Source organism: Anolis carolinensis, chromosome 3 (assembly GCF_035594765.1).
Source record: "Anolis carolinensis isolate JA03-04 chromosome 3, rAnoCar3.1.pri, whole genome shotgun sequence".
Taxonomy (NCBI): Eukaryota; Metazoa; Chordata; class Lepidosauria; order Squamata; family Dactyloidae; genus Anolis; species Anolis carolinensis.
In genome coordinates this window covers 206,547,923-206,572,794 of record NC_085843.1, presented here as the reverse complement: position 1 = coordinate 206,572,794, position 24,872 = coordinate 206,547,923, and the positions used below count along the sequence as shown (strand labels likewise).

The 24,872-nt window shown below is 38.6% G+C and overlaps 1 protein-coding gene across 10 annotated transcripts in view; it reads right to left on the bottom strand.

Moving 5' to 3' along the window:
* The window catches only part of blnk (B cell linker), a 158,850-nt gene that overhangs the window by 29,308 nt on the left and 104,670 nt on the right, over window positions 1–24,872 (bottom strand). For 6 of the 10 annotated variants that reach the window (XM_008116752.3, XM_016995903.2, XM_008116754.3 and 3 more), the window contains 4 exons: window positions 10,439–10,504; window positions 4,266–4,322; window positions 2,791–2,834; window positions 1,221–1,249 (listed from right to left, as the gene is read on the bottom strand). In XM_008116752.3, the coding sequence (XP_008114959.2) occupies window positions 1,221–1,249; window positions 2,791–2,834; window positions 4,266–4,322; window positions 10,439–10,504 (196 nt within the window). The remainder of the gene's footprint in view (window positions 1–1,220; window positions 1,250–2,790; window positions 2,835–4,265; window positions 4,323–10,438; window positions 10,505–24,872) is intronic. The other 4 variants (XM_008116751.3, XM_062976131.1, XM_008116750.3 and 1 more) reach the window with 3 other exon arrangements.

Below are 24,872 nucleotides of genomic sequence, written 5' to 3'. Positions count from 1 at the left end.
TCCTTTGAATAATGTCAGAATATAGTTGTTAGAGCAGGGTGATGTAGTAGTTTGTATGCTGGGCTAGGAAACTAGGAGACGAAGGTTGGAATCCCTGAATGAAAAAGTACTGGGTGACCTTGGGTAAGTCACACTCTCTCAGCCTTAGAGGGAAACATAGGCACTCTGCCAAGAGAACCTTGTTTTTGGGATGCCTTACTGTCACCTTAAATCAGAAATGACCAGAAGGCACACAACAGTGACAACAAATGTGAACAGCTACTATCTCAAATCCATTATCTCTGTCTTGACATTTTTTTAATTAACTCAAAGCAATTTTTTGGGGGGCATAGGTTCAATGTGATTCAAAGCCTGGCTGCTTCCTGCCTGAGGATGCCTGGCATAGATGTGGGCGAAACATCAGGAAAGAATGCTAAGTTCTGGAACATGGCCATACAGCTCGGAAAACTCACAACAACCCAGTGATTCCAGCCATGAAAGCCTTCAACAACACATAAAACACTACCATTATTGCTTATAACAGTTCAAGGGCTAATAATAATAATAATAATAATAATAATAATAATAATAATAATAATAATAATAATAATAATAATAATAATAATTCTTTATTTACAGCCTGTTTTTCTCCCTCACGGAACCCAAAGCGACTTACAACATATTAAAATCACATAATCAACAATCAGAGTACATGAATAATAATAGCATAATATGATAAACAAGTTAAGTAAAACAATCACAGTATAAATTCAAATTCCTGAGTCATCATATTGAGACATATATTGGACTCTATAGATAAATGTCTCTATCTCTCGCTGTCTCTGTTCCTCTGAGTGAATGTTGGTTATAGTTATAACCTCTCTGTCCTCCAATTAGCTTAAGACAGTGTTTTGGATTTTGGAAGATTCATATTTGCATATACTGTACATACTTAATGAGATATCTTGGAGATGCAACCCAAGTCTAAACATGACATTCATTTATGTGTCATATACAGTATATCTTTGTACACATAGCCTAAAGATAAATTTATATAATATTTTTAAACACTTTTCTGAATGAAACAAAGTTTGTGTGTACTGAACCAACCGAAAACAAAGGTATTTCAGCCATCAGTGTGGCTAGTTTTGGATTTTAGGTATTTCAAAATTAAAGTAAGATGCCATGACCCAGATTAATGGCTTTTAGTGTGATTTTTGATGTTCAATTATTATACTTACAAAATCATCTGACCACTGTTCCTCATCTTCTGAAAAAAATGAAAAGTTAATTTGTTAGCCAAAATCTTTTTTTTCCCCAAAGCACACATATTAGCCTTTTGCAAACATACCTATAGGATGAGTATCCCTTAACCAAAATGTTTGGGACCAGAAGTGTTCTGTATTTTGGAACAGTTGCCTTTAGATAATGAGGTCTCTTAGAGATGAAATCTAAGCCCAAACATAAAGTTTCTTTATGTTTTGTAGTCAACTTATGTTTGTAGCCTGATGATAATTTTACAGACACCATTTTAAATCATTTTGTGCATAAAACAAAGTTTGGGTACATTGAACAGTAAGAGAGGAAAGGTGTCACTGTCTTAGCCAATCATGTAGACAATTTTGGATTTTAGAATTCCAGATAGGAGGTACACAACCTGTATTAGTTTACTATATCTTTTACTATAATGTTTACTAATAATATATATGTTAAATTATTTAATGCCAATTAAATTGATTATATGGCAGTGTAGAATGGGCCTTAATGTAGGCTTACAGTGGCATATGTATTAATATTGTTTTATCATGTATTGTCATTTTTATGAGTTGTTAGAAATGCTTTGTATTGCTCAGTTTGTATGTATTTGAGTTTTTATTGTCCTAGGTTTGAATGGCATCAAATTGTTGCCAACTGTTAGCTGCTCTGAGTCCCTCAATGAGGGAGAGAGGGCAGAGTATAAAACCAAGTAAATAAATAAATAAAATATTGCATATATATTATAAAAAATCCTATTATCAGAGGCCCCTTCCACATTGCCTTTATATCCCAGGATCTGATTCCTGATTATCATCTTATCTCAGATTATCTTTCTGTGGAGACTCATATAAACTAGTTTAAAGCAGATAACATGGGAGCAGATTCTGGGATAAAGGGCAGTGTAGAAGGGGCCAGAGTCAAAATGTCAATGTACAAGAGATATCCCATGAATTATAGGCAATGGCTATCTCTTGACTGAAATCCATATTGTTGCAGGAAATCAACATTCCATAAATAGAAGGAAAATAAGGCATTTTGTATAGTCTGAGCTTTTGAGTTTAAACTTTAAATGGCATCCAAAGTGACTTTTCTTAAAGTTCAGCCTCCAAATATTAGTACTTTTCTCTGAGAGCTTGATAAATACTACTTTTGAAGCCAAGAGCTTGTTTTGGTTTAATTTTGAGAGAAGGAACATTTCTACGACTTGTCTGTTCATGTTTAATCACACTGAAAGTATTTCCAATGTTTTCATTCCATTGCTTAGTATTAGTATTACACACATGCCCATTATGCCCTATTATGCAATTGAGGCCCTCTTACAGTACATTTAGTATTTACTAGGAGACTCTTAAAATCTTACTCAAGTAATGTGGGAACAACTTTCCATGCCCATTAAATATCCTGTCCATGAGAAACAGTTGTATGAGCCTGCACTGTAGAATTGGCTCCCATCCCACAAAGAAATGTCTCTTACTTTCACTGACATATATGAGCCTTGTTTAGCAAAACGTCTGCTTCTATTTAATAAACAGCTTAAAAAAATCATAACCATACCATAGTCTACTGGTGGTACACTGGGAGGAGCTTTGCTTGTCAGCCTGTGAACAGTACAAGTAATATATTTAATTTCTGAAGCATGCAGTAAGAGCTGCATGGCAACAAATGGCTGGCAAAAAGCAAAACAAATTAAGCTTATGGTATCAGACACAGTTAATGAAAGTTTAAAGACACTTAGCAAGAGGAACATAACAATGCACGCATCTACACAATTCTATCCAAAGTATGTTTCTATGCACATGCAAAACTATTTCTGCGGGGAATGACAATGCATAGATTGTTAGTTTGTTAGAATGTAATATGGAGAATGCAAATTAGCACATGGTTCCTATAATTTTAATGTGAAGCTTTATGATGAAATGCACTCAGCATTTTTTGTGAGTTCCAATCTCAAATAAGAGGTCTCATCCTCAGACTGATGTCCAACTTTATTGGATGAAAGGGGGTTGTGGTTCCCTTTCCTAATCTGACTTTCTGTTGAAGTTTCAAGTCTGTCATGCCTAAGTCTGGTCAGATATGAGTTGCCAGGAGATGGGGAATCCCTCTAAGTCGGGTAGAAGCCTATATCACTTTAGGCAACTCTTCCCAATATGCCACCTCACATGGTTTGAGTCCCATGGGGCAAATATTGGGAATGGTTTCACATTGCTTCAGAATGGGAAGAAATGTCAAACTTCTATGTCATAAACTTCCTTAAATTTGGATAAAGGTGCTTGAGCTGTTTCAGGGATTATTCTTCTTTGATTACCAAACTACAGCGATGAATAGAATTTCATATTATGCCAGGTTGGCAAATGTCCCTTTTGGTATGTGACTGGCCTTTTTATCTCCCTTTTTATCCACCTTGTACTCTTTCCACTGTATCACTGTTACACAAGTTCAGCAACGTATTCCCCATGGATACAGGAGTTGTACTGTATATCCTTGAAAGCATGCTTTTAAGTACAAGGTGTTATATTTTTAGCATGGGGCATGCAGTGAAGTGCTATTAAAACATCCTACAAAATTGAGTTGATAGGAGAAACATTCAGAGTTTCCATTTCTGGACTTCCAGGATTACAAAAACAACCCAAAGTTTGAAAAAGTTCATTTTAACACCATGTTGGAGGGTGTAGTTGAAATCTCCTCCTCTTTCCATGCTTGGTAATTGTTTAGTCCAGCTTTCTTACAACCAGGACACTTGTAATCCAACACATCTGGAGCTTGGGAAACTCTGGGTTAGATAAAGCTTGGCAAAATGACTAAGCCCACTGGAAAATATTGGGAGCTGGGGTATAAAAAGCACTACTGTCAAGCTCTGGGGGTAGACCCTATTAAGTATTTGTGTGAAAATGAAAGTAGGGAATCTGAATGTTGCTTTGACACCCTGGCCAGAGACCTTGGAGAAAAACACAAACACCATTACACTAAAAGCAGGCAACAGAACTTCATGCTGAACAACCAGAACATGTGCAATTCTTAAAGTATCATACCGGTCCCATGTATTTTTTCCAGTTTTGCATATTAAGGCCACGTGTTCATTTTGGAACCTAAATATCAATAGGAGAAAAGGGGAAAAGGTTGTAGGTTTGTCAGCCTACAAAGGTTATGCTTATAGTGACCTTGCTTATACATGGAATTAAATCATGAATGCATCCTAGTCATAGCTGTATAGTATCACTGACTGAACAACTATGCTCCAGTTCCTTTCTCAATGGTTTCCAAACTTTGGTCCTTCAACTGTTTCGGACTTTAGAAATTGTCCTGGTGAGTTTCTGAAGGGGATAGGAAAGTGCAGATCAATGGCTTCTGATGTCCCACCAGGTTAATTTATCAGAGAATGTAATTGTAGCTGTTGTCCAGAATCCATAAATAACAACAACAACAACAACAACAACAACAACAACAACATACTTTATTTATATTCCACTCTATCTCCCCGAGGGGACTCAGAGCTGATTACAAAATACATACAAGGTAAACATTCAATGCCGTCACAATTAATAACACAGACAGACAATACATAGAGGCAAGGCTTCCTGCTTTTTCATCTCAGGCATCTGGAGGCTGTGCTCAACTTGGCCATGGGGAGGTGCTGTTGTTCCATTTTCCACGCTGAGGAAGCTGAGGTTCATGGACGCCTTCCTGATCAAATTAGCCAGCATGTTTTTCAGGGGCGCCTTGTACCTCCCTGCCAAAGCAGTACCTATTTATCTACTTACATTGCTGTTTTCAAACTGCTAGGTGAGCAGAAGCTAGGGCTAATGGCGGGTGCTCACCCTGAACTGTGGCTTAAACAGCTGACCTTCCGGTCACCAAGATATTCAGTAGCTGGTGGTTTAACCCACTGTGTTAGCTGTGGCCCCTTAGCTAGCTTGGCCAAGGAATTCTGGGAGTTGAAGTCCAAAACATCTGTAGGACCCAAGTTTTGGAACATCAGTCTGCAAGATATTTAGTTCCTTTCTCTTGCCACAGATATCACGTAGCTGGCATTTAAGAATGCAGAAAGGTCTGACAATTCCTGGGCATGATGATGTCTTCAATACATGTTCTTCTCAGCTGAAGTCAATGGGATGACACCTCTAAGGGGTCATGCATCCTTGCTGAACTGGTTTGAGGATCAAAGCTATAAAACGTTTACAAGCTTGTTCATAAAAGGACTATTGGCTAATTGAATGGAGAACTGGTTGGGCTTGGCTGTTGGGACTTTAAGAGATGCAGACGGTGATGCTTCTAATTGCATCAGGATATACATTATCATTTAGTAGCATCTACTGATGCAGTAGATGTTAAATGTGCAGATGCAGGGCCCTACAAAAAGAAGAATTCCCACATGAGGGGAACTGCACAATTGTTAACAGACAATAAATCTGCTGAACAACAACAACAAAGCTGTGTTTTCCTTTGCAACATGGTCTTTTATTAACCCAAGCGAACATACATGGTTTTTAATTCATCTTTTTATTATTATGATTATTATGATTATTATGATTATTACTGATTTTACAAGATACAGATATTCCATCATGAATCACTGCTTCCTCTTTTGGTTTCAGGTCAGTTAACATTCATCACCACCCCCGTTCTTTTCATTGTTGCTTCCTCTTTCTTTCTATGCTTCATTTCATTTCCTTGACTTGCTCAGTATGGGAAAGCATCAGAGCGCAGCCAGCTTGCAAAATGTCACTGGGATGTTTCTGGCAATGGTGCAAGGGTCACAAAATGATGACCTAGTTCTAGGGCTCAGAAATACCTTTGCTGTTGCAGTCAAAACTTCCTCTTTTTTCTATTCAAAAGAGCTCACGTATCTGCTAATGGCTTGTGGATTTGGACATGTTGGAACCTGCAAGCTTCCTGCTCACTTTCTATCCCAACTCTAGACATTGCTTAAGCGACACTTGGAAAGATGTTAACATGACATCCTATGCACACAAGGCTATTCAGTCATTGTTTCTCAAGAGCTTATGCATCAATAAAGCACCCATTAAAACAGATTGTTGCCAGCTTCAGGCCAGGCCTTTCATTAGAATAGTAAGGACTTTGTTGGGAAAGGAAAATCAGCTTGCCTTGATATTGCAGCACTTTGATGGCAGAAGCTGTACTTTCATGACGTCTCCTTTTTCATAAACACCTACTATTGCTTCACACTCTGCTTGTATATAACTGGTCTTGGGCTGTGGGACTAGACCTATCTTTTGTCTATTTTACTCCACCTCTACCTATTATTTTGTAATATGAGTGAGCAAGATCCACTCCTCCAAATGGACTCCAACCTACAAACACCCAAGCAACAGAGGATTAAACAAGACTGTCCCTGCCACATCAGGACAATGGAATCCAACAACATCTAGAATTGCAGTGCAACAGTTTTAATCCATATATGATTTATACCATACAGTTTAATTCCCATAGGGCAGGGATTACATTTATTGTAGATGAGACCAGCGTTCCCTTGCTCTTTTTATCTGTGTCATTCTCTTCTTCCTCCAAGTGAGGCCCTTTCTACACTGTCATATAATCCAGACGATCAAAGTAGGCAATTCACATTATGTGCTTTAAAATTGATTATATGAATCTATACTTCCATATAATCCAGTTCAAAGCAGATAATCTGGATTTTTATGGTAGTGTAGAAGGGGGCAGATTTAACCTACAAGTGCCTCACTGTCACCCTAGATTTTGTTTGGGTGGGGACATTTGTGTGAAACAAGAAAACTAATTTTTCTTTCTTCAAATAAAGTCAACCCTCCACATTCACTGGGGTTAGGGAGACAGAACCCCTGTGAAAACAAGAAATCATGAATAAAGAAATTACTATTTTATTAAACTTGAGATAACACTTCTGTAAGAAATTCTAGGTCTTCCAGCATGACTCCATGGTTGACTTCCATTGGAGGCTGACTATAGAATTGTACTGGAGGAACTAGTTTCATAAGGAGGTTTTCTTTCTAGAGATCTCTAGGTCCTTCAACATGGTTGGATGAAATTGACCATCCACTTACACCGGAGGACCTAGAGATTCAGAAGGTGCTTACAGACATACCTAAAACCCGCACAGAAATGGGTTAAAATAAACCACTTGCATGCAGGTTCTAGTCTCCACTCCCCCATCCAAACCCCGGGCTTTCCTATTGTGGGTGGCTACATGCTATCCTGATTGAAATCAGGATAGCATGAAGCCAACCTGAAGCTCCAAATTTCCCTCCTGAAACTTACTGAAAAGGACCTCCCCTCGTGTCCTTTTGAGTGGAGGAAATTATGCCTGAGGAGATGGGAGGAGTGAGAAGGAAACCCCCTCACTCCACCCCCATCTCCTCACATGTTGTTTCCTTCCCTCAGGACAATGCAGAGAGGCTTCATGGCTGTCAGGGACACCTTTCAGTAAGTTTAAGGAGGGGAATTTGAGGCTTAGGGGGAGGGGGGCACCACCTCACTCTTCTGGGCTTTTTGAAGCCCAAAGAAATGGGATCACTATGGAGACTGACCCCTGGGACTTTCAGTAATTTTAATCAAATTTGTGAATAATCAAATCCGTAAAAGTCAAAACGGAAAATGTGGAGGGACAACTGTACTGTATAATGATTTAAAAATCATTCAGGGACACCAGTGGGGCTCACTCACTCGTGCAATGCCTCATTCTCACACTGGGCACAGACCTAAAGAAAAAAAGGCTCAAAAGGCAATAGCCAGACCTGAGTTTCCTGATCCCAATTTAAGAGATGAGAAGACATGCAAGAACTCTCAAAGCGCTGGAGGACAGGTTTCGGCTTGAAAAGGGAAGATAATATTTACAGGAGTGACGTATGAGTTAATAGGAAAGGATTCCATTTCAAGTATGTCTTTTTGTAAGTGGTCTATATTTAGACCGCTATGTCAAGGATAAATACAGAGTTAAATGCACACACAGTAGTTTTGGCACAGAGGAATGGCTATTCCTGCATGCTTTCGTACAGTGGGAGAACAACACTATGCTTGTTATCTTTTTTATCACGTCTGTTGAAACAGTAGTTGTTCAGACAAGTTATTAATGTGTCATTGTCAGTGCAAAACAAGAGTACAAATGCCAATGTTGAGACTTGTTGCCTGTTGAGAGGACAATATACAATAGCTAGCTTTAAAATGCTACTTCAGAGTTATCCTTCTTAGGTTTGGGTATTTTTAAATTTTTTAATTACTCTGCCACAGCTTTAATGGTGGGCTACAGAAGTGTTGCTATTAATGTTGTGAGGACAATGATTCCTGTTATTACAGGTTGAGTATCCCTTATCCAAAATACTTGGATCCAGAAATCTTCCTATTTCAGATTTTATTGGAGTTTTGAATACTTACATTTTCATAATGTGATATCTTGGAGAGAGGATCCAAGTCTAAATATGAAATTCAAATTCATCTGTGTCATGTGCACTTCATACACAGAGTTCAAAAGTAATTTTATACATAACATTTTAAATAATTTTTTTTCATGAAACAAAGTTTGTGCACATTGAACAAACATGAGAGGTGTTATTTTCACACGTGTGGACAATTTCATATTTTGGAGTATTTCGGATTTTAGAATTCTGGATAAGAGATGCTCAACTTGTACTGATTCTTTCTGTTGAAACAGGCAATGCTATGAATTCTTCTAGGGGGAGCACATTACATGCCACTTATTGTCCCTGTCTATGGAGGCCTTCTGTAAGGGCTACTGAATAGATCTGGTCTCTCTGAAACATTGCCTCCATATCCAGTTCATTCAGGACTGGCCCAACAATTTGGTGGAGGAAGCAAACTACTTCAGGCAGCAGATACGAGAAGCAATTGATTCACCAGAAGCATTTCTCTCCCACCCCCCGCCCCGCCCATTTCTCTCTTGTTAGTGAGCAGATTTATGTGTGCCACCCAGCCTGTCATGCTCCCCTTTAGCCCAATAACCTTAGGAGGGGTATGCTCGGTCACTGCCAGTGTTGGAAGTCAGACTGAACTTCCACTCCACTTTGCTTCTGTATGTGTGATATGGTAGTAGCGAGCTTCTCTGTCTTGGCCTCAGACAACAAAATGGCCTGATCTCATGTGGCTCTCAGCTTCTTTTCAAAAGCTCTCAATTGGCAGTACAGCAAAGGTTTTCTTTCCTTTTCCCTTCCACACTTCACACTTAGGACCTCATCATATTGATGAGGTCCCGCAGGGTGATTCACCAGCCTCTGTGGCAAATCGGTGGGGCAGTGGGGCAATCCCCAGTCCCACACGCCCCACCGTGCCCACAGCAATCCTTCCCCATCACATGTGAGGAAGCATTGCCACACAGCTTCTCCCCACGCTAGCCCCATTGTTTTCAACTGAACATGGGAAGCTTCCCGTGTTCTGGGTGCAGTGTCGTAGGACGCTTGCGCCCCAGTTGAGCCATGGAGCCCTGCTGGAAGTGAGCCTGCATTGTGTGATGGGCGGTGTGGGGCTCCATGGCTCAACAGGGGCAAAAGCATCCTATGACACTGCTGAAGACTCATCTGATGAAGTCCTTATAGCACTACGATTCCACTTGAAGTGCTAAGGCAACAATCTATGACAGACATTTTCAAACTCCGGCCCTTCAGCTATTTGGGTCTCCAACTCCCAGAATTCCTGACCAATGAACAAGCTGGTTAAGCTAGAGGGCCACAGTTTAAGGATGTCTGACCTATGGGATCCCAAGGTTTGTCATTTAGTGGGGGATATTTAGCATTTTCACCAGAGAGCTTGAATGCCTCACCAAACTACAAATGTCAGGATTTCACAGGATGTAACCAAAGCAATTAAAGAGGGATTATATAACTTGCATAATTGTGCAAGTTGTGCCTTGCTGGGCAGTGGGAAAGAGGAAAAAAGAGAGGGAAACGTGGGTGGCAAAAAAGAGAGAAAAAACAGGTAAAGTTCTGCTCAATTTTGCTTCTTTCTCAATCCACCTCAGTCCAGCTGAAGACCTAGCCACCACTGAGATGTGTATTCTGCTTCAAATTAGTTTTTGATGAAATTCACACTTATTTGCAAGACAAAGGGTTATTTTTCCCTTCTGGCAGCAAGCTCCACTCGCATTTACTTATTAGTAAACATATTTAGGCATATACTGAACCTGTATAAGTTCAAAAATATGCATTAAAAACTAATAAAAAAGGACAAGACATGTAAATGGCTGATATGCACAACTCACTTTTTGAACTTGCTCATTATTCCACTGTCATTTTTCTTGATATCGTGTACTATCTTTTGAAGTTGCCTGTAGGAAAGAAAACAGTAACATATATAATTAGACGGTCTGTATTTTAATTGAATTATAGTGTATGCTACAGCATGCGTAAGCAGACCCTCCAAGTCTTCGGTTTACCATTGTATGTTTTCCACATCTCATGTTTTGAATTTTTGGTGCTTGGATATATGTTTAATTTTCTTGGAGGCTGTTGATAAATCTTGCACCAATGTTACGTATTTGTAGTTGTGTCATTTGAAAGAATCTTCAAGAGCAAAACATGTCAATGATCAGATGATAATGATTCAATCTATGTCTTGCGAAACTACTTAAAAGGCATATTTTAAGTCCCCCTCTACAGAAATCTTTGGTACTCTCCATTTGACAATGGACAAAACGAACATGAAACAAGTATTAACTGACTAGTGTGTGTCAACAATTTGCAGGGTCATAATAATATAGCACACATTTATTTTTGAAGCTATTTTTCCCTTGGTTTTTGTTGTTAGGTGCCTTCAAGTTGGTTCTGACTTCTGGCAATCCTATTTTCAAGGCAAGACTGGAGTAGGTTTGCCACTGTCTCTTTCTGAGACTTGCTCATGGTTTCCATAGCTGAGCTGGGATTTGAACCCTGATCTCTCAGGCCTTTTTTTACACTGCTATATAAAATCCAGATTATCTGTTTCAAACTGGATTATATGTGTAGACTTATATAATCCAGTTCAAAGCAGATAATATGGAATATCTGATTTGATAAAATTGAGTGTATGACAGTGTAGAAGGGGCCTCAGAAGCCACATAAAACACTCATATTACTGAAACACGTTGGCTCACTGGTGTGCTACAATAAAGGAAGGGTCAATTTTAGGAAAGTGTTCCTCCTTGTAATAGTGTTTTCAGTTGTTTTTCAGCTTATACTTCTTTCAATAAACTGAAAATGTGTTAGGTTTATGTGTCACAGATCAACCCATTAGATGAAAGGAAGATTTTTAATTATTCATTCAAGCATGGTAGAAAGCAGGACTATATGACCCATCTGGTCTCTTCCAACTCTATTCTATGATTCTATTATTCATTATTGGTTTGTTAAAGCAACACCCTGCTTTTCTGCCAATGAAAGGTAGTCAAGATGGCTAGAAGGCACTTTTCTAAAGAATACTCTGTAAAAGAGACCTTAACTGTAGCCAATAATCTTCTGTTTAACAAATTTCAGTCTTGAGTGCCATAGATCTGTGAACTACGCTTAAGTTATAGTTAGGTAAGTCAAGGGTGCCTCTGAGAATGTTATTCCCTGTAAGATTTATGCTTAAAGTCTCAAATCCAATTGTTAGTTTTAAATAGAACAAACCCCTTGAAACAGTGTAACTTATGAAAGTGTTGATTTAACAAATACTAACTGATTCAGTTGATTTTCTTTAGTTGGTGCTATTGTTGTTATTATTATTTCTGTCTACTGTAACAAACACTGAAACAGCAATGTGAATATGAATGTACAGTTTTATTTCAGGGTATGACATATGGTTAGTGAAAATGAGATAAGACTCAAGGACATATGTCAATTGGAGTTATCTGACTTTCCCTTTTGTATGTCTTTAGCATGATACATTGCGGCACATCAAAATATCTGGGAGTCATTCTGGGCCATGCTCTGACTTACAAGAAGCACTGCTTGAATATCAAGCAAAAATGGGTGCTAGAAATAATATCATACGAAAGCTGACTGGCACAATCTGGGGGTCACATCTGCACTTGCGCTTTGCTACTCTGCTGCTGAGTAGGTATGGCCAGTGTGGAATACATCTCACCACATTAAAAAAGTGGATGTGGCTCTTAATGAGACATGCCACATTATCATAGGATGTTTATGCCCTACACCACTGGAGAAACTACCGGTATACTGTTTAGCTGGTATTGCACCACTTGACATCCACCAGGAAGTTCCAGTCAATAATTAAAGGACCAAGGCAGTGATATCTCTGGCCTATCCTCTGTTCAGATATCAGCTAGCATGGCAATGCCTTAAATCAAGAAACAGCTTTTTAAGATCTACAGAGAAATTTGCAGGAAAACCTCAGAAAGTGAGAGCCCAGAAATGGCAGGCTAAAATCCAGAACCTCAATCCACGGCTGATATTAGATGAGAAACTCCCTCCTTGGCACACAGAAGACTGAGCAACTTGGAAGGTGCTGAACAGACTGCGCTCTGGCATCATGAGATGTGGAGCTAACCTTAAGAAATGGAGCCACAAAATGGAGTCCACGACATGCGAGTGTGGAGAAGAGCAAACCACAGACCACTTACTACAATGCAGCCTGAGCCCTGCCACATACACAATGGAGGACCTTCTCACAGCAACACCAGAAGCACTCCAAGTGGCTGGCTTCTGGTCAAAGGAAATCTAGTATAATGTTGTTTTTAACTTTGTGTTTCTATTAACTGTAACCTCAATTCACTTCTGATACAATAAATAAAAATAAATAACCATGATATAACCATGATAACTACAGTTAAGAAATGAAAAGATGATATCTCTTGATACTTTAGGATCATGTCTTGTTCCTTCATAGATGCTCTTCCAAGTCCTAGGCCCCTTCTACACTGCCATATAATCCAGATTATCAAAATAGATAATCCATGTTATCTGTTTTGAACAGGGTTATATGAGTCTACACTGCCATATAAACCAGTTCAAAACCGATAATCTGGATTTATATGGCAGTATAAATGGGGTCCTAGTCTTCTTCTTAATTATAGTCTCGATTTCTATCAATAGAATATGAAAGTCCATAGCAGAGTATTTCCAATTTCTGTCTATGGTTATCAAAGTTGGGTGGGCAATGAAAAATGAAAAAAAGCTGATAGGCAGACAATAAGCCTAATCTGAAATGTGATGAAATGATTTCTAAAGATAATGTATACTGCTAAATACAGATAAATGAGTTGAGTAAATCAAGCATGGATTCTGCCTAGAAGCCAAGATGACTAATCTGAGATGGTCTGTACTTTGGAGATGTCACAAGAAGGTATGAAGACAGATCACTAGAATCAACCAAGAAAGCTATGGTTGTGAATATACAAGATCAACGCAGAGCATGGTGACTTGAAGGTTACCCATTTCTAAGGGCACCATACATTGAAATCAATTTGATGGCAACTAATAACAATAACAAAGCCTTTACAATCTCACCTACTGTATTTGGTCAATGTCAGCTTTTATGCCATTGAAAACACATCTTTAATAAGATACCTCCTTCTGTTCTTTTGAACAGGCATAAATCATCAAGCCTTTTGTTGCAATATAACAGAACAATTCTGATATAGTTGAAATCAAACCACACTGCAGAATTAATGCAGTCTGACGCCACTCTAATTGCCATACCTCAGTGATATGAAATCCTGGGCATTGCAGTTTGGTGAAATACCAACACTCTTTGGCAGAGAAGACTAAAGACTCCCATTATTCCATACCATTGAGCCATGACAGTTCAAGACATGTCAAACTGCATTAATTTTACATTGTATGCACTCTTAGTTGTGAATATCACCAAGCATAGCTTTAAATAACTTCCAACACTACACAGTGATATTAAATGACTGGTCAAAATCAATTCAGAAATCCAAAATCGTCCACATAAATGGCTGAAAAGATACCTCTGCTTTCTAATGGTTCAAAGTATATACATACACTTTGTTCTAAACACAAAATTATTACAAATAATCTATTAAATTGAATTGTTTAGACTTTGGTTCCATTTCCAAGACATTTTATTGTATGTGTATATATGTATGTATGTATGTGTATGTCTGTGTGTATATTACTCACCCACCCACACATACAGGTAAAGTATTCTAAAAGCTGGGTAAATTAAAATCCAAAACACTTCTGGTCCCAAGCATTTTGAATAAGAGATGCACAATCTGTATCAATAAAATCCAACAAAGAGGAACAACAATTTAAAAAACCTGAAGCAATTAAGAAGAATTTTAAGATTAATTTAATTAAAATAATTAATGTACAAATTAATTAAAAGAGAGGCAGAGCAAAGGGGTAAGCAAGTCTTACATCTATCAGCTGGTTCTTTCCCAAAGTCTAGGTCTCTTAGAGTTCTGCAAAACTACTTGTTACTTTTTACTGATTCTTCAGAACTGGGAAATGACAACTTTTTCACAAGATTCAAATCCTTTTCTTAAGCGTAGTTCCAGTGGTTTGAATTGTGTTAACTCTTTTAATGTTAGCAGTCTTACCAACTGATTCTTAATATTTCTACCACATCTTTAAAAACAATGAAGTGTGTATATTATATTGAAACTAGACAATTATATATAGCTATAAAAAAGGGAGAGTAAGGAAACAACATTGTGAAGGGAAGGAGAAAGGAAAAACAAGGGAAGGTCTGTGATGAGGTGGATCAGAAATGAAGGTTTTTTTAAAAAAATATTCATGCAGCTGTTTCCTTTCTATCTATATTCTTGATTTGGCATTGTTTCATTCAGTGCCAAATCCAAGAATATAGATAGGAGTGGCAGGAGTAAATACATGGGTGGCATTTTCAAATTTGAGTTTGGTTTGGTTTTTAGGACAGATGTCTACTGTATTTTCTGGCGTATAAGACTACTTTTTAACCCAGGAAAATCTTCTCAATAGTTGAGGGTCGTCTTATATATCAGGTGTCATCTTATAGGGCGGGTGATGAAACTTCCAAGCCAGACTGGAGAATCTGCAGTTGCCGCATATGGTGGTGGGAGCTCAAAAACGGCTGCAGCCACATCCCTGCCGTATGTGGTGACCGTATGAAAGGGCAGCACTGAACAAGTACGGTAGAAGAATTCCAGGATTTGCAGAAAGAAGTGACAACGTGGTCCCGATGGCGAGGTGAGGGGGGCGCCTCACCGGGAAGGTGTAAGTGAAGGGCAGAGCAAGCTGCAGGCATCCGGGACACCCAGGGTATGGAAAAAAGAGATAGAGTGGTGCAGTACCCAGAAAAACATGCCTCTTTCACCTGTCTGGTCCATCCTTGTATCCTATTATTGTACCTCCTTCCCTGCTTCTCAAATCTCGCTCCTGAGGACTGCAGTGAAGTGGTACAGGCGTACATGTATGAGATATGAGAGGCAGAGAAGGAGGTATGGTAATAGGATACAAGGGCAGGTCAGACGAGTGAAAGAGGCGTGTTTGCGCTTCCGCTCTAATATTTGGTGTGCGTTGGAAGAGGGGTAGTCTTATACGGCGAGTATATCCCAAACTCTATATTTTAACTGGAAAAGTTGGGGGTCGTCTTATACGCCCAGTCATCTTATACACCAGAAAATATGGTAATTTAGATCTGTGTGATCATTTGTCATGTGCTGTATCTGATTTAGCTTTTTTGTATATTAATGATTAACTCAATGTACCAGTCTTTTCTAACTAACTTTCCTCACACAACACATGACTTCCTACCCTGTACCACTCAGACTAAAATGTTCGGTCAAGAATTTAACCATAGCCAGGCTATTCTCTGTTCCAGTTAAACTGTAAGGAGATTAAAAAAATACAACCCTTGGATGACAACCCAGTCATTGTGAAGGATGACAACTAGAGGTCAGTTTAGTCACTGAAAATCTTCCGTACCTTTCTCGAAACATCAGAAACAACAAGGAAAGAAAAACAGACATGCATTTGGCTGGTCAACCAACTGAGAGAATTGTTTATAGCAGGCTTGCCAACTTTTGAACTAGGCTCTGTAATTCAATCTTTTAACCATGTAATGCAAATTTGCAAATATTAATAACCAATAAAGGAAGGGTAGGAAACCTTTTTCATTTTTTAATATTTATTTATTCATTCAGATAATCATACATTTCTAAGTGTTTGTTGTGTAGAGTACAGTATTTTCCAGCTATTAATGTTTCACTATCATTTCTTACATAATATCTTCTCTTTAAGGGATCACAGTCTTCTATTGAATAGTACATATAAATGTATCCTCTGCTCTCGATTAATATCTATTTTCTCCTTATCTACAGTCTTATAGGATCCCCTATGTACATTTTTAGTTTACGTAATTATACTTTTTATTGAGATGCTGAATCACTGGTTGCCATTCATTAACAAAATTCTCTAATAGTTCTCCTCTCAAGAGTACAGTTAATCTATCAATTATTAGCAAATCTGTAATACAGTAGAGTCTCACTTATCCAACACTCGCTTATCCAACATTCTGGATTATCCAATGCATTTTTGTAGTCAATGTTTTCAATATAACGTGATATTTTTGGTGCTAATTTTGTAAATACAGTAACTACAACATAACATTACTGCGTATTGAACTACTTTTTCTGTCAAATTTGTTGTATAACATGATGTTTTGGTGCTTAATTTGTAAAATCATAACCTAATTTGATGTTTAATAGACTTTTCCTTAATCTCTCCTTATTATCCAACATATTCGCTTATCCAACATTCTGCCGGCCCATTTATGTTGGATAAGTGAGACTCTACTGTATATATTTCACATTCTTCTAAGAGAGGTATCTCTGAGGTTTTCCAATATCTGGCATATACTATTCGAGCTCCCACTGTCATGTAAGACAAGATTTTTCCGAATTCCCTTTCTAGTTCTTCATCTGGCATGTTCAAAAGGTACAATTGTGGTATCATTTTAAAGTTTGTGTTGAACATTTTTTCTATATACACATGAATCTGTTTCCAGTAGTTTTTTCAGATATGTCCCCCAGAGCCACCTTCCAATGGTGGGCAGGATCAAAGAAAGAAATCTATAACCAAATAGAGTCCCCTCGAGTGAGAAGGGCGGGGTAGAAATGATGGAAATAAATAAATATATCAATGTTACTGGGTCTGACTACCAGTAAAAAAATCATGGGAAAGGTATATCAGGCAATTAGGATAGGGAAAAACCTGGGCAAACTGTCCAAAAGCTGGGAAACTATCATCATGATCTTACATGGATGAGGTCCCACAGGGCAATTTGCCAGCCTCCATGGTGAATCAGTAGGGCAGTGAGTCAATCCCAGTGCCCTGTGCTTGGCCTCACACGCAGTTATGCTTCCCCATCACACATGGGAAAGTGCCGCTGTGTGGCTTCCCTTTATGCTGGCCCCGCTGTGAACAGAACATGGGAAGCCTTCTGTGCTCTGGGCGCAGCGTCATAGGACCATGTCTTTTTAAATAATAATAATAATAATAATAATAATAATAATAATCATCATCATCATCATCATCATCATCATAGAATCATAGAATCATAGAATAGTAGAGTTGGAAGAGATCTCATGGGCCATCCAGTCCAATCCCCTGCCAATAAGCAGGAAATCGCATTCAAAGCACCCCCGACAGATGGCCATCCAGCCTCTGTTTAAAAGCCTCCAAAGAAGGAGCCTCCACCACAGTCCGGGGCAGAGAGTTCCACATACTGACCATACTTTTTCCTTTTCCATTCCCTTCTCCCTCCCCACACCCACCACTCCTCCTTCCCTGATGACAACTTAATCCTTTTCTCTCTCTCGTTACATAAGCCTTCTTTCCATTCTATCCAGCTTTCATCATCTGGTTTAACAGTCTGTAGCTATCTGCTACATGGAGTCCATATTTCTTTAATTTGTTCTGTTTGTCTGACCATGTTTTTTGCTTCTTATAATGTCCGTAATGTCAATAATAATAATAATAATAATAATGATAATAAATATCATAGAAATGCTGTGCATAATAATGTCCATAATATGATAATAATAATGGCTTCCTTTCGTGCTGGCCCTGTTCTGAACTTCCCGTGTTCTGGGTGCAGCATCGTAGGACCATGTTGCCCTAGTTCATCCATGGAGCCCTGTCAGAAGTGAGCCTGCATCGGGTGATGGGCAGCATTCGGCTTCGTGGATGAACTGGAGCAAAAGCATTCTATGATACTGCTGAAGACACAGATGATGAAGTCATAGGACTGTAGCTTCAATATTTGTTGCGATTTGTTATGCTGGTTAGTGCTGTCAGGACTTACTGTGTAACAACATTGATTTAAGCCTCATAATTCCCATTCCTGGGCTATAGCCTATTGCTGATTTCAATTAGAATAAACTCATTGAATCAAACAGGGTTTACATAAGTTGGGACATATCATTCAGAAATTGATTCACCCTTTTTTTTTTTAGCTGAAATCAGCAATTGAATTTAGCCTTATAATTCTTTACTGTGCTAGTGTCAAATGTGTGAGGTACCCTTCCTCCACCAAATGGGCAATCCCAGGGCCCTTCCACACAGCCATATAACCCAGAATATCAAGGGAGATACAGTAATTCACAATATCTGCTTTGAATTGGGTTATCTGAGTCCACATGGCCATATATTTCAGTTCAAAGCAGATATTTTGGGACTTTATTCAGCTACCACACAGTATTCCCTAACCTATCATCTCCCAGATCTGTCATGTTACAATGCGCATCATGGTAACCACCACAACTATGTTGGCTGGAGATGATGGGGCTTGTTATGAACCTGATGGTTTTTTTTTTTTTTGCTCCAGAGCAAGAAAAGGGGGGATTTCCTTTTGATATGAGCAAAGACAAACAGTGAGACCAAATTTGGTTTTATCACTATGCATGTAACATTTATTTGAGATAAGACATTACATTTAATTCAGTATCATGAGTTCTTATACACACTCATTCATTCATCCATACTCACGACAGGCCCTTCTGTTTCTTCTACTATAAGGGAATTACCCCTTTTCTCGTTCTGGATCAAAAAGAACATCAGGTTCATAGTTGCAATCTAGTACATGTAGATGGTAAAAGATTGGAGGAGGTTTAACTAAAGATTAAGAAATCAGTAGTCAACCCCAGGTATCTCAATACAGCAGGTGGAAACAGGTTTTTTCTCATCTTTCACTTTTGCCTCATCATCCTGAAAATGTACAGAGTTGCTGTTTCCATTTAGTGTGACAATAGTTTAAAGGAATTAGATTATACTCAGGCAATGACAGAACAATTGCTTTGCAGCTGGCTTTTAGTTTGTTTGAGGCATTTTTTGGCTTCAAAAAAACAGGTGCGTAGGTGTAACACTGTTTTTTAAATAAAGGGATTATAGCCCCAGAACAATAAAAAGAATTAAAACATTGCAAACAGCTTGTACAAAAACACAGGCAGTTAGAAATGTCTCTAAATGACCCTTTCACTTGCTGTCATCTTTCCTTTATTTCAAAGAGAAAGGTAAGATAGTGACTCTTGTCAGAATCTATCCAGTACCAAAGAGAAATCAGAAAGATTTTGTCACTATATCAAACCTAAAAAAAATAAAATCCAAAAATCTCCTTACCCATCATTTTGTTAACTGTAATAATCTAAGTATAGATTATTATTACAGCCATTTTGTTAACTGTAATAATCTAACTGTAATAATCAAAGAAATATACCTCCTGTTTTGCAAGATAGGCAACACTATTCATATGCAATGCATGGTTTGAACAGTATTGTGATATTTGACAATTCACTGAGCTGTTTGAAAAGATGTTGGTATTGAATTCACTTCATATTTCTCTTTAGTATGTGATCGCAAGAGTACTACCTGACATGTGGATGGCATTTTCATGATCTGGGATGGGAGAAATATGATCTGTTTGTCCCTATCATGGCTGCTGGCTGGTCTTTGTCATGGAGGCCAATGCTGCTTGGCATGGACTTTGAAGCAGAGTTGTTTCTTTGTCACAACCTTTATGGAACAGTTACCATGGATCTGGAACATCTGTTGCACAGAAAGTGTAGGGTGATAACAGCAGGGGTACAATGTGGGGAATACTTTCCTGTCATCCCAAGAATTCAAGTACTAGGCTGGAGATTGGATTCATTGATCAACAAGTGCTTGGATCTGAAACCATGCATCTTTGCCAACCCTAGTTACAGCAATAATCAATAAAGTTGTGGCCTTATTCTTTTAATCGTGATTTGTGTATTTTCTTGTGTGAAGCACAAGATTTTGGGAGATGACATCCAAAATGTCCGGAGGACCAAAGGATGATAATTTCTAATATTTGGATAAGCTAGTAATTAGGGCCAGAATCTTGCTAAGTAGTTACAAATGCATAGTTATAGTGCTATACAGTGACTCCCATCCCAATACCCACAATCTCTGCTTACTGGGTAAGAAACTGATGCATAAATAGGGGCTTGTTTCCCTGTCGATTGGGAAACAGACCCTATCCCAATGAATGGTGCAACACACAGAAACAGGACCTCTATTGAGATTCCCTCTTGTGCCAGAGATCGCTCACACAGAGGCCTGGGACCATCAGCCAACTGTTTCCTATCTGACAAGAGTTTCATGGGTCACAATGACTATTGCTCAGTAGGGAGAGATTTTCACAATCATTATGTAGCCCCTAAAGAACAGTCATGAGTTGCACATTCACAACTGCCTAACAGGATTATGGTTATAGTTTGATATAAAGGATACTGTCTTGTATCGTGTCAGACTGTACATCAGTAAGGGAATAAGTTGTCTTGCAGATGCTATGGGACTGCCCTCCTGCCATCCCATCATTGACTGTGTTGTCTATGGCTGCTGGAAGTTGCAATCCAATATTTTCAGAGCCACGCGTTTCTTAGCCGTGATGCTGCAATTGATGGCACCTCATCAGATTCTCAGACAGATTCATCACCTTATCACCATTTCCTGTAATTAGCTTGTTAATTAACTGAACTAGTAATTTGCTAGTATTGTTTGGCAATTAGCCTTATTTCACTTGTATCTTTAATTCTTATAAACATACCTATTTTTAGTACAAAGGAATGTCACATTTGGCAAAAGGTCTCCATGGATAGGAAACCAAATGTCCATTCATTCATTCATTCATACATTCTCTTTATTTCTGCATGTATGTGCCTAGGTAATGTCCGCCCAGAAAGAGATTCAATGGTTTTAAAAGCTTCTCAATGGGCAGAAATTCACAACGTTCACCATGCAGTGACTCTTACCACTTGACTTCTACTTCTCGGGCAGTGATGAGATAAAGAACATCTTGTCATGTACAAAGGTCTAGATCCAAGTGATTGACCCAAATGCAGTAGACCCATTAGAATTAATTTATGTTGACCTACCAAATTCCTTCGCAGTAGCTCTACACCACTTGGAACTAGCTATTGGATGCAAGCCCAAGCAAGAAAGCATAAATTTCAGATATTAATTGAGTACGTTTGTGGGACTGTTTATACAGGAATTTTCCAGTTTTGCCTTTAGGCTTTTACAAGAGCAATTATTTCAACGTTCATGATGGTTCATCAACCTTCTTCTTATTTCCCCAGTTTAGTGACTAACTTAAGTATGATGCCACATTATTTTCATAAGAAGAACTCCAGTAATGGTGAAGATGTTTGAATATGATTAGGGAGAGAAGTAGATTCACTAGTGGCCCACAGATTTGGTCATCCATGTATTTTGTACTGTGGCTACCAGAATTCCTGACTGTTGGCCAAGCTGGTTCGGGCTTCTGGAAGCTTAAAATACCCAAAGGACTAATGTTCGGGAAACAATGCTGCCCAAACTTTTTCACATGTTGTTGTGAGGGTAAACCTGCAGTGTGGGAATGGAAGAGAAAAACATGCCCATTGCCTTGGTTTTCTTGAAGGACAGAGGAAGATATATAATTAATGCTCCACCCATGTAATCTACATTTATTTCATAAAAATTCTGTGGATTGAAATGAGAAAACAAACAATAGTTATGTTAGGCTAAGTCTGGTGCAAAGGATTCTAGATTGAGATCTTGCTGTCCTATCAGTCAAAAGTTATTGTCCAACTGCTCTTTCTTTCTTGATTACCCTTTTTTGTGGAAAAAAAGATGGTGGATGTGGTGTGGGAAATGCAGCATTACGAGCAAAAGAAAAGGTTGTTTAGGCTCTTCTTAAAATTTTGTGAACGGGCTGGGGTTATAGAACAATATAAGGGTCATCTGGAAACACCCTATAGAAAGTTATTGCCTTTGTATACTGCTATGCAATTATCTGGCTAGTGGAGAGAAGAGGCTGGTAACTTTCTGAAATATATCTGCTGATGAAAGATGGGAAACAGAAGATTTATAAAAATCATCATGCCAATGTGAAAAGCCTTATCCACCATTTTCATTTTCATTTTAACAGTTTTACATGTTACAGCTGCCAAGAGAGGATACTTTAAATGATTTCTTTTGGTAGATTGCTTGCTACCACAAGCTCAAGGACCTCATCACACTGAGGTCCGAATCTGTTGGGTAGCAGGGGGATTCACTACACAGCATAGCAAATCTGTGGGGCAGCGGGGGTAAACCACTGCCTCTCACCCTGCATTGCCCACTGTGCCCCTTACCTCATCCCACGGGGGGGAAGCGTTACCGCCGACTTCCCCCTGTGCTTCCCTGTGAAAACACGGAAAGCGTCCCGTATTCTCAGGGAAGTGTCCTAGCATGTTGCCAGGACGTTACCTATAAGGAGCCTGCTGGAAGTTGCCTTACATTGTGTGGTGACGTCTGGTGAACTCTGTCAAGGAAGTGTCGTGGCAGCAGGCTACAACACTTCCAACCAACATGTGATTAAGTAGATAAATGTCTTGATGCCTCTCAATTCCATGTAGTGAAGCTGATTGCTTTGGTACTTGAATCTAGTTTAATGCTGGCAATGGGATAGAGTCCTTCTCCACACTTCAGGATAGCAGCCTAGTTTAGGGGGTGCAAAGCAAGCTATGTGTGCGAGGTGTTTGGCACAAATGATTGGGGAGCTGTCTTTGTACCCCTCTCCTTCCTTTAGGTAGAGTTCTGCCTACTCTATCTAATGACGAGAGTGAGGTGTTCATCCACCTTGGCTCACTCCGTGCAATGAATCAAGGTCATTGTACTAGAGCAAAACTTTAGTAACCATGTTTGGTAGTATGATTACAAATAACTAACTTCACATGGGATGATTCTTCATGCAGTTTGCTCCATGAAGTAAAGCAAAAGAGATCTTAGCTAATACTGAAAAGTTATTGTGCCATTATTCTATCTTTTTTCTTAATTTGTTTTTGTGAGAAAAAGCAGTAGGATAAGACAGAAAGGCTAGAAATGGAAGACATCACAGTATGGACTTCTCATATAATTCCATAAGTTGGGTAGTCTGATAGCCAAACACATGCATTAGCACAGGAAGTTATAATGCATATGCTGGCTTGATCATGTAATGGATACAGTCATGGTATGAGTAATTGAGGGGTTGAATTCAATGTGTCCATGATTATGCTCACTCCTACACAAGACATATTCAGACATCTGGGGAACAGACTGTTCAACCTGCCAATCAGACATCCTGCTTCAAATGTCTTTCTCACAGTGTCAATCAAGGGCATGAGTGATGGATGTAACTGCGGTATGTCCTTTAAATGTTGGATGTACTTTCTTCATGAAGGTGTGTGGTTCACTTCTTCTAACCTTTGGCAGTTTTGGATCATTCACTTTCAATATCACTCTAGTGGATCATTAATAAAAGAATTTCTCATTTTTACCGATGTGTTTTTCCTGCCTTCTTACTATGATTTTGTTTCATTTTATCCATGCAACAGCTTTCACCCCTCTTTCCTTTTAACCTGTTTCACACCCTTTCAAGTTTCTATATATTAAAACAGACCTGATGGCAGTGATTTATGACCGTATAAAACGAGATTGCAAAAAGGCTACACAGAGCAACCAATTGAAATGAACATCATAATAAAAAACCAATTCAATAAAATAAATAAAGCAGTTTCTGTTTAGATTGACAGAAGAGAGAGAGAGAGAAAAGGAGAAGCAGCTAGGACATTGGTATTTCGAAAATATCACTTACTCCAGATTAAATGTCTTGCTGAATACATATCTGGATGTTATTGGTCGAACTCAGAACATTAAAAGTCCTTTAAAATTCCAAGTATTTGGAAAGTGAAGGAGCCATTATTTTAATCAAGTTGCAAGATCTTATACTTCTGAGAAAGTGGGAACACAAGCCAAAATAAGTGAAATGAATGAATAATTTAAAAACATCATGTTACCAGTTTGAACTGGTAGCTTAGTTAATATTTCAGATGATTAATTGATAATTGTAATAGGTAGAGGTGAACATTCCTTTTTTTAAGAAACACATTTGGATTTATAACTCTGTTATAACATAAAAATATAAGAAATGAAAAACATTCTATTCACAATAGGTTTCCTTGTAATGGTGATCTATGGCAGATCTCATCAGGGAAGCAGCTTCTATATTTGCCGGGCATGGTAGACATGAGACAGACAGATAGACATGAGACAGACATTCAAATATGGATGTCTTCAATTTAGCAAAGAATTGGGATACTAATATTAATCTACATCCTGCTGCAACTGGCCATGAATAACTAGAGCTGGATTAGGACCTGGGTGTTTGTTTTGTTGTTGTTATGT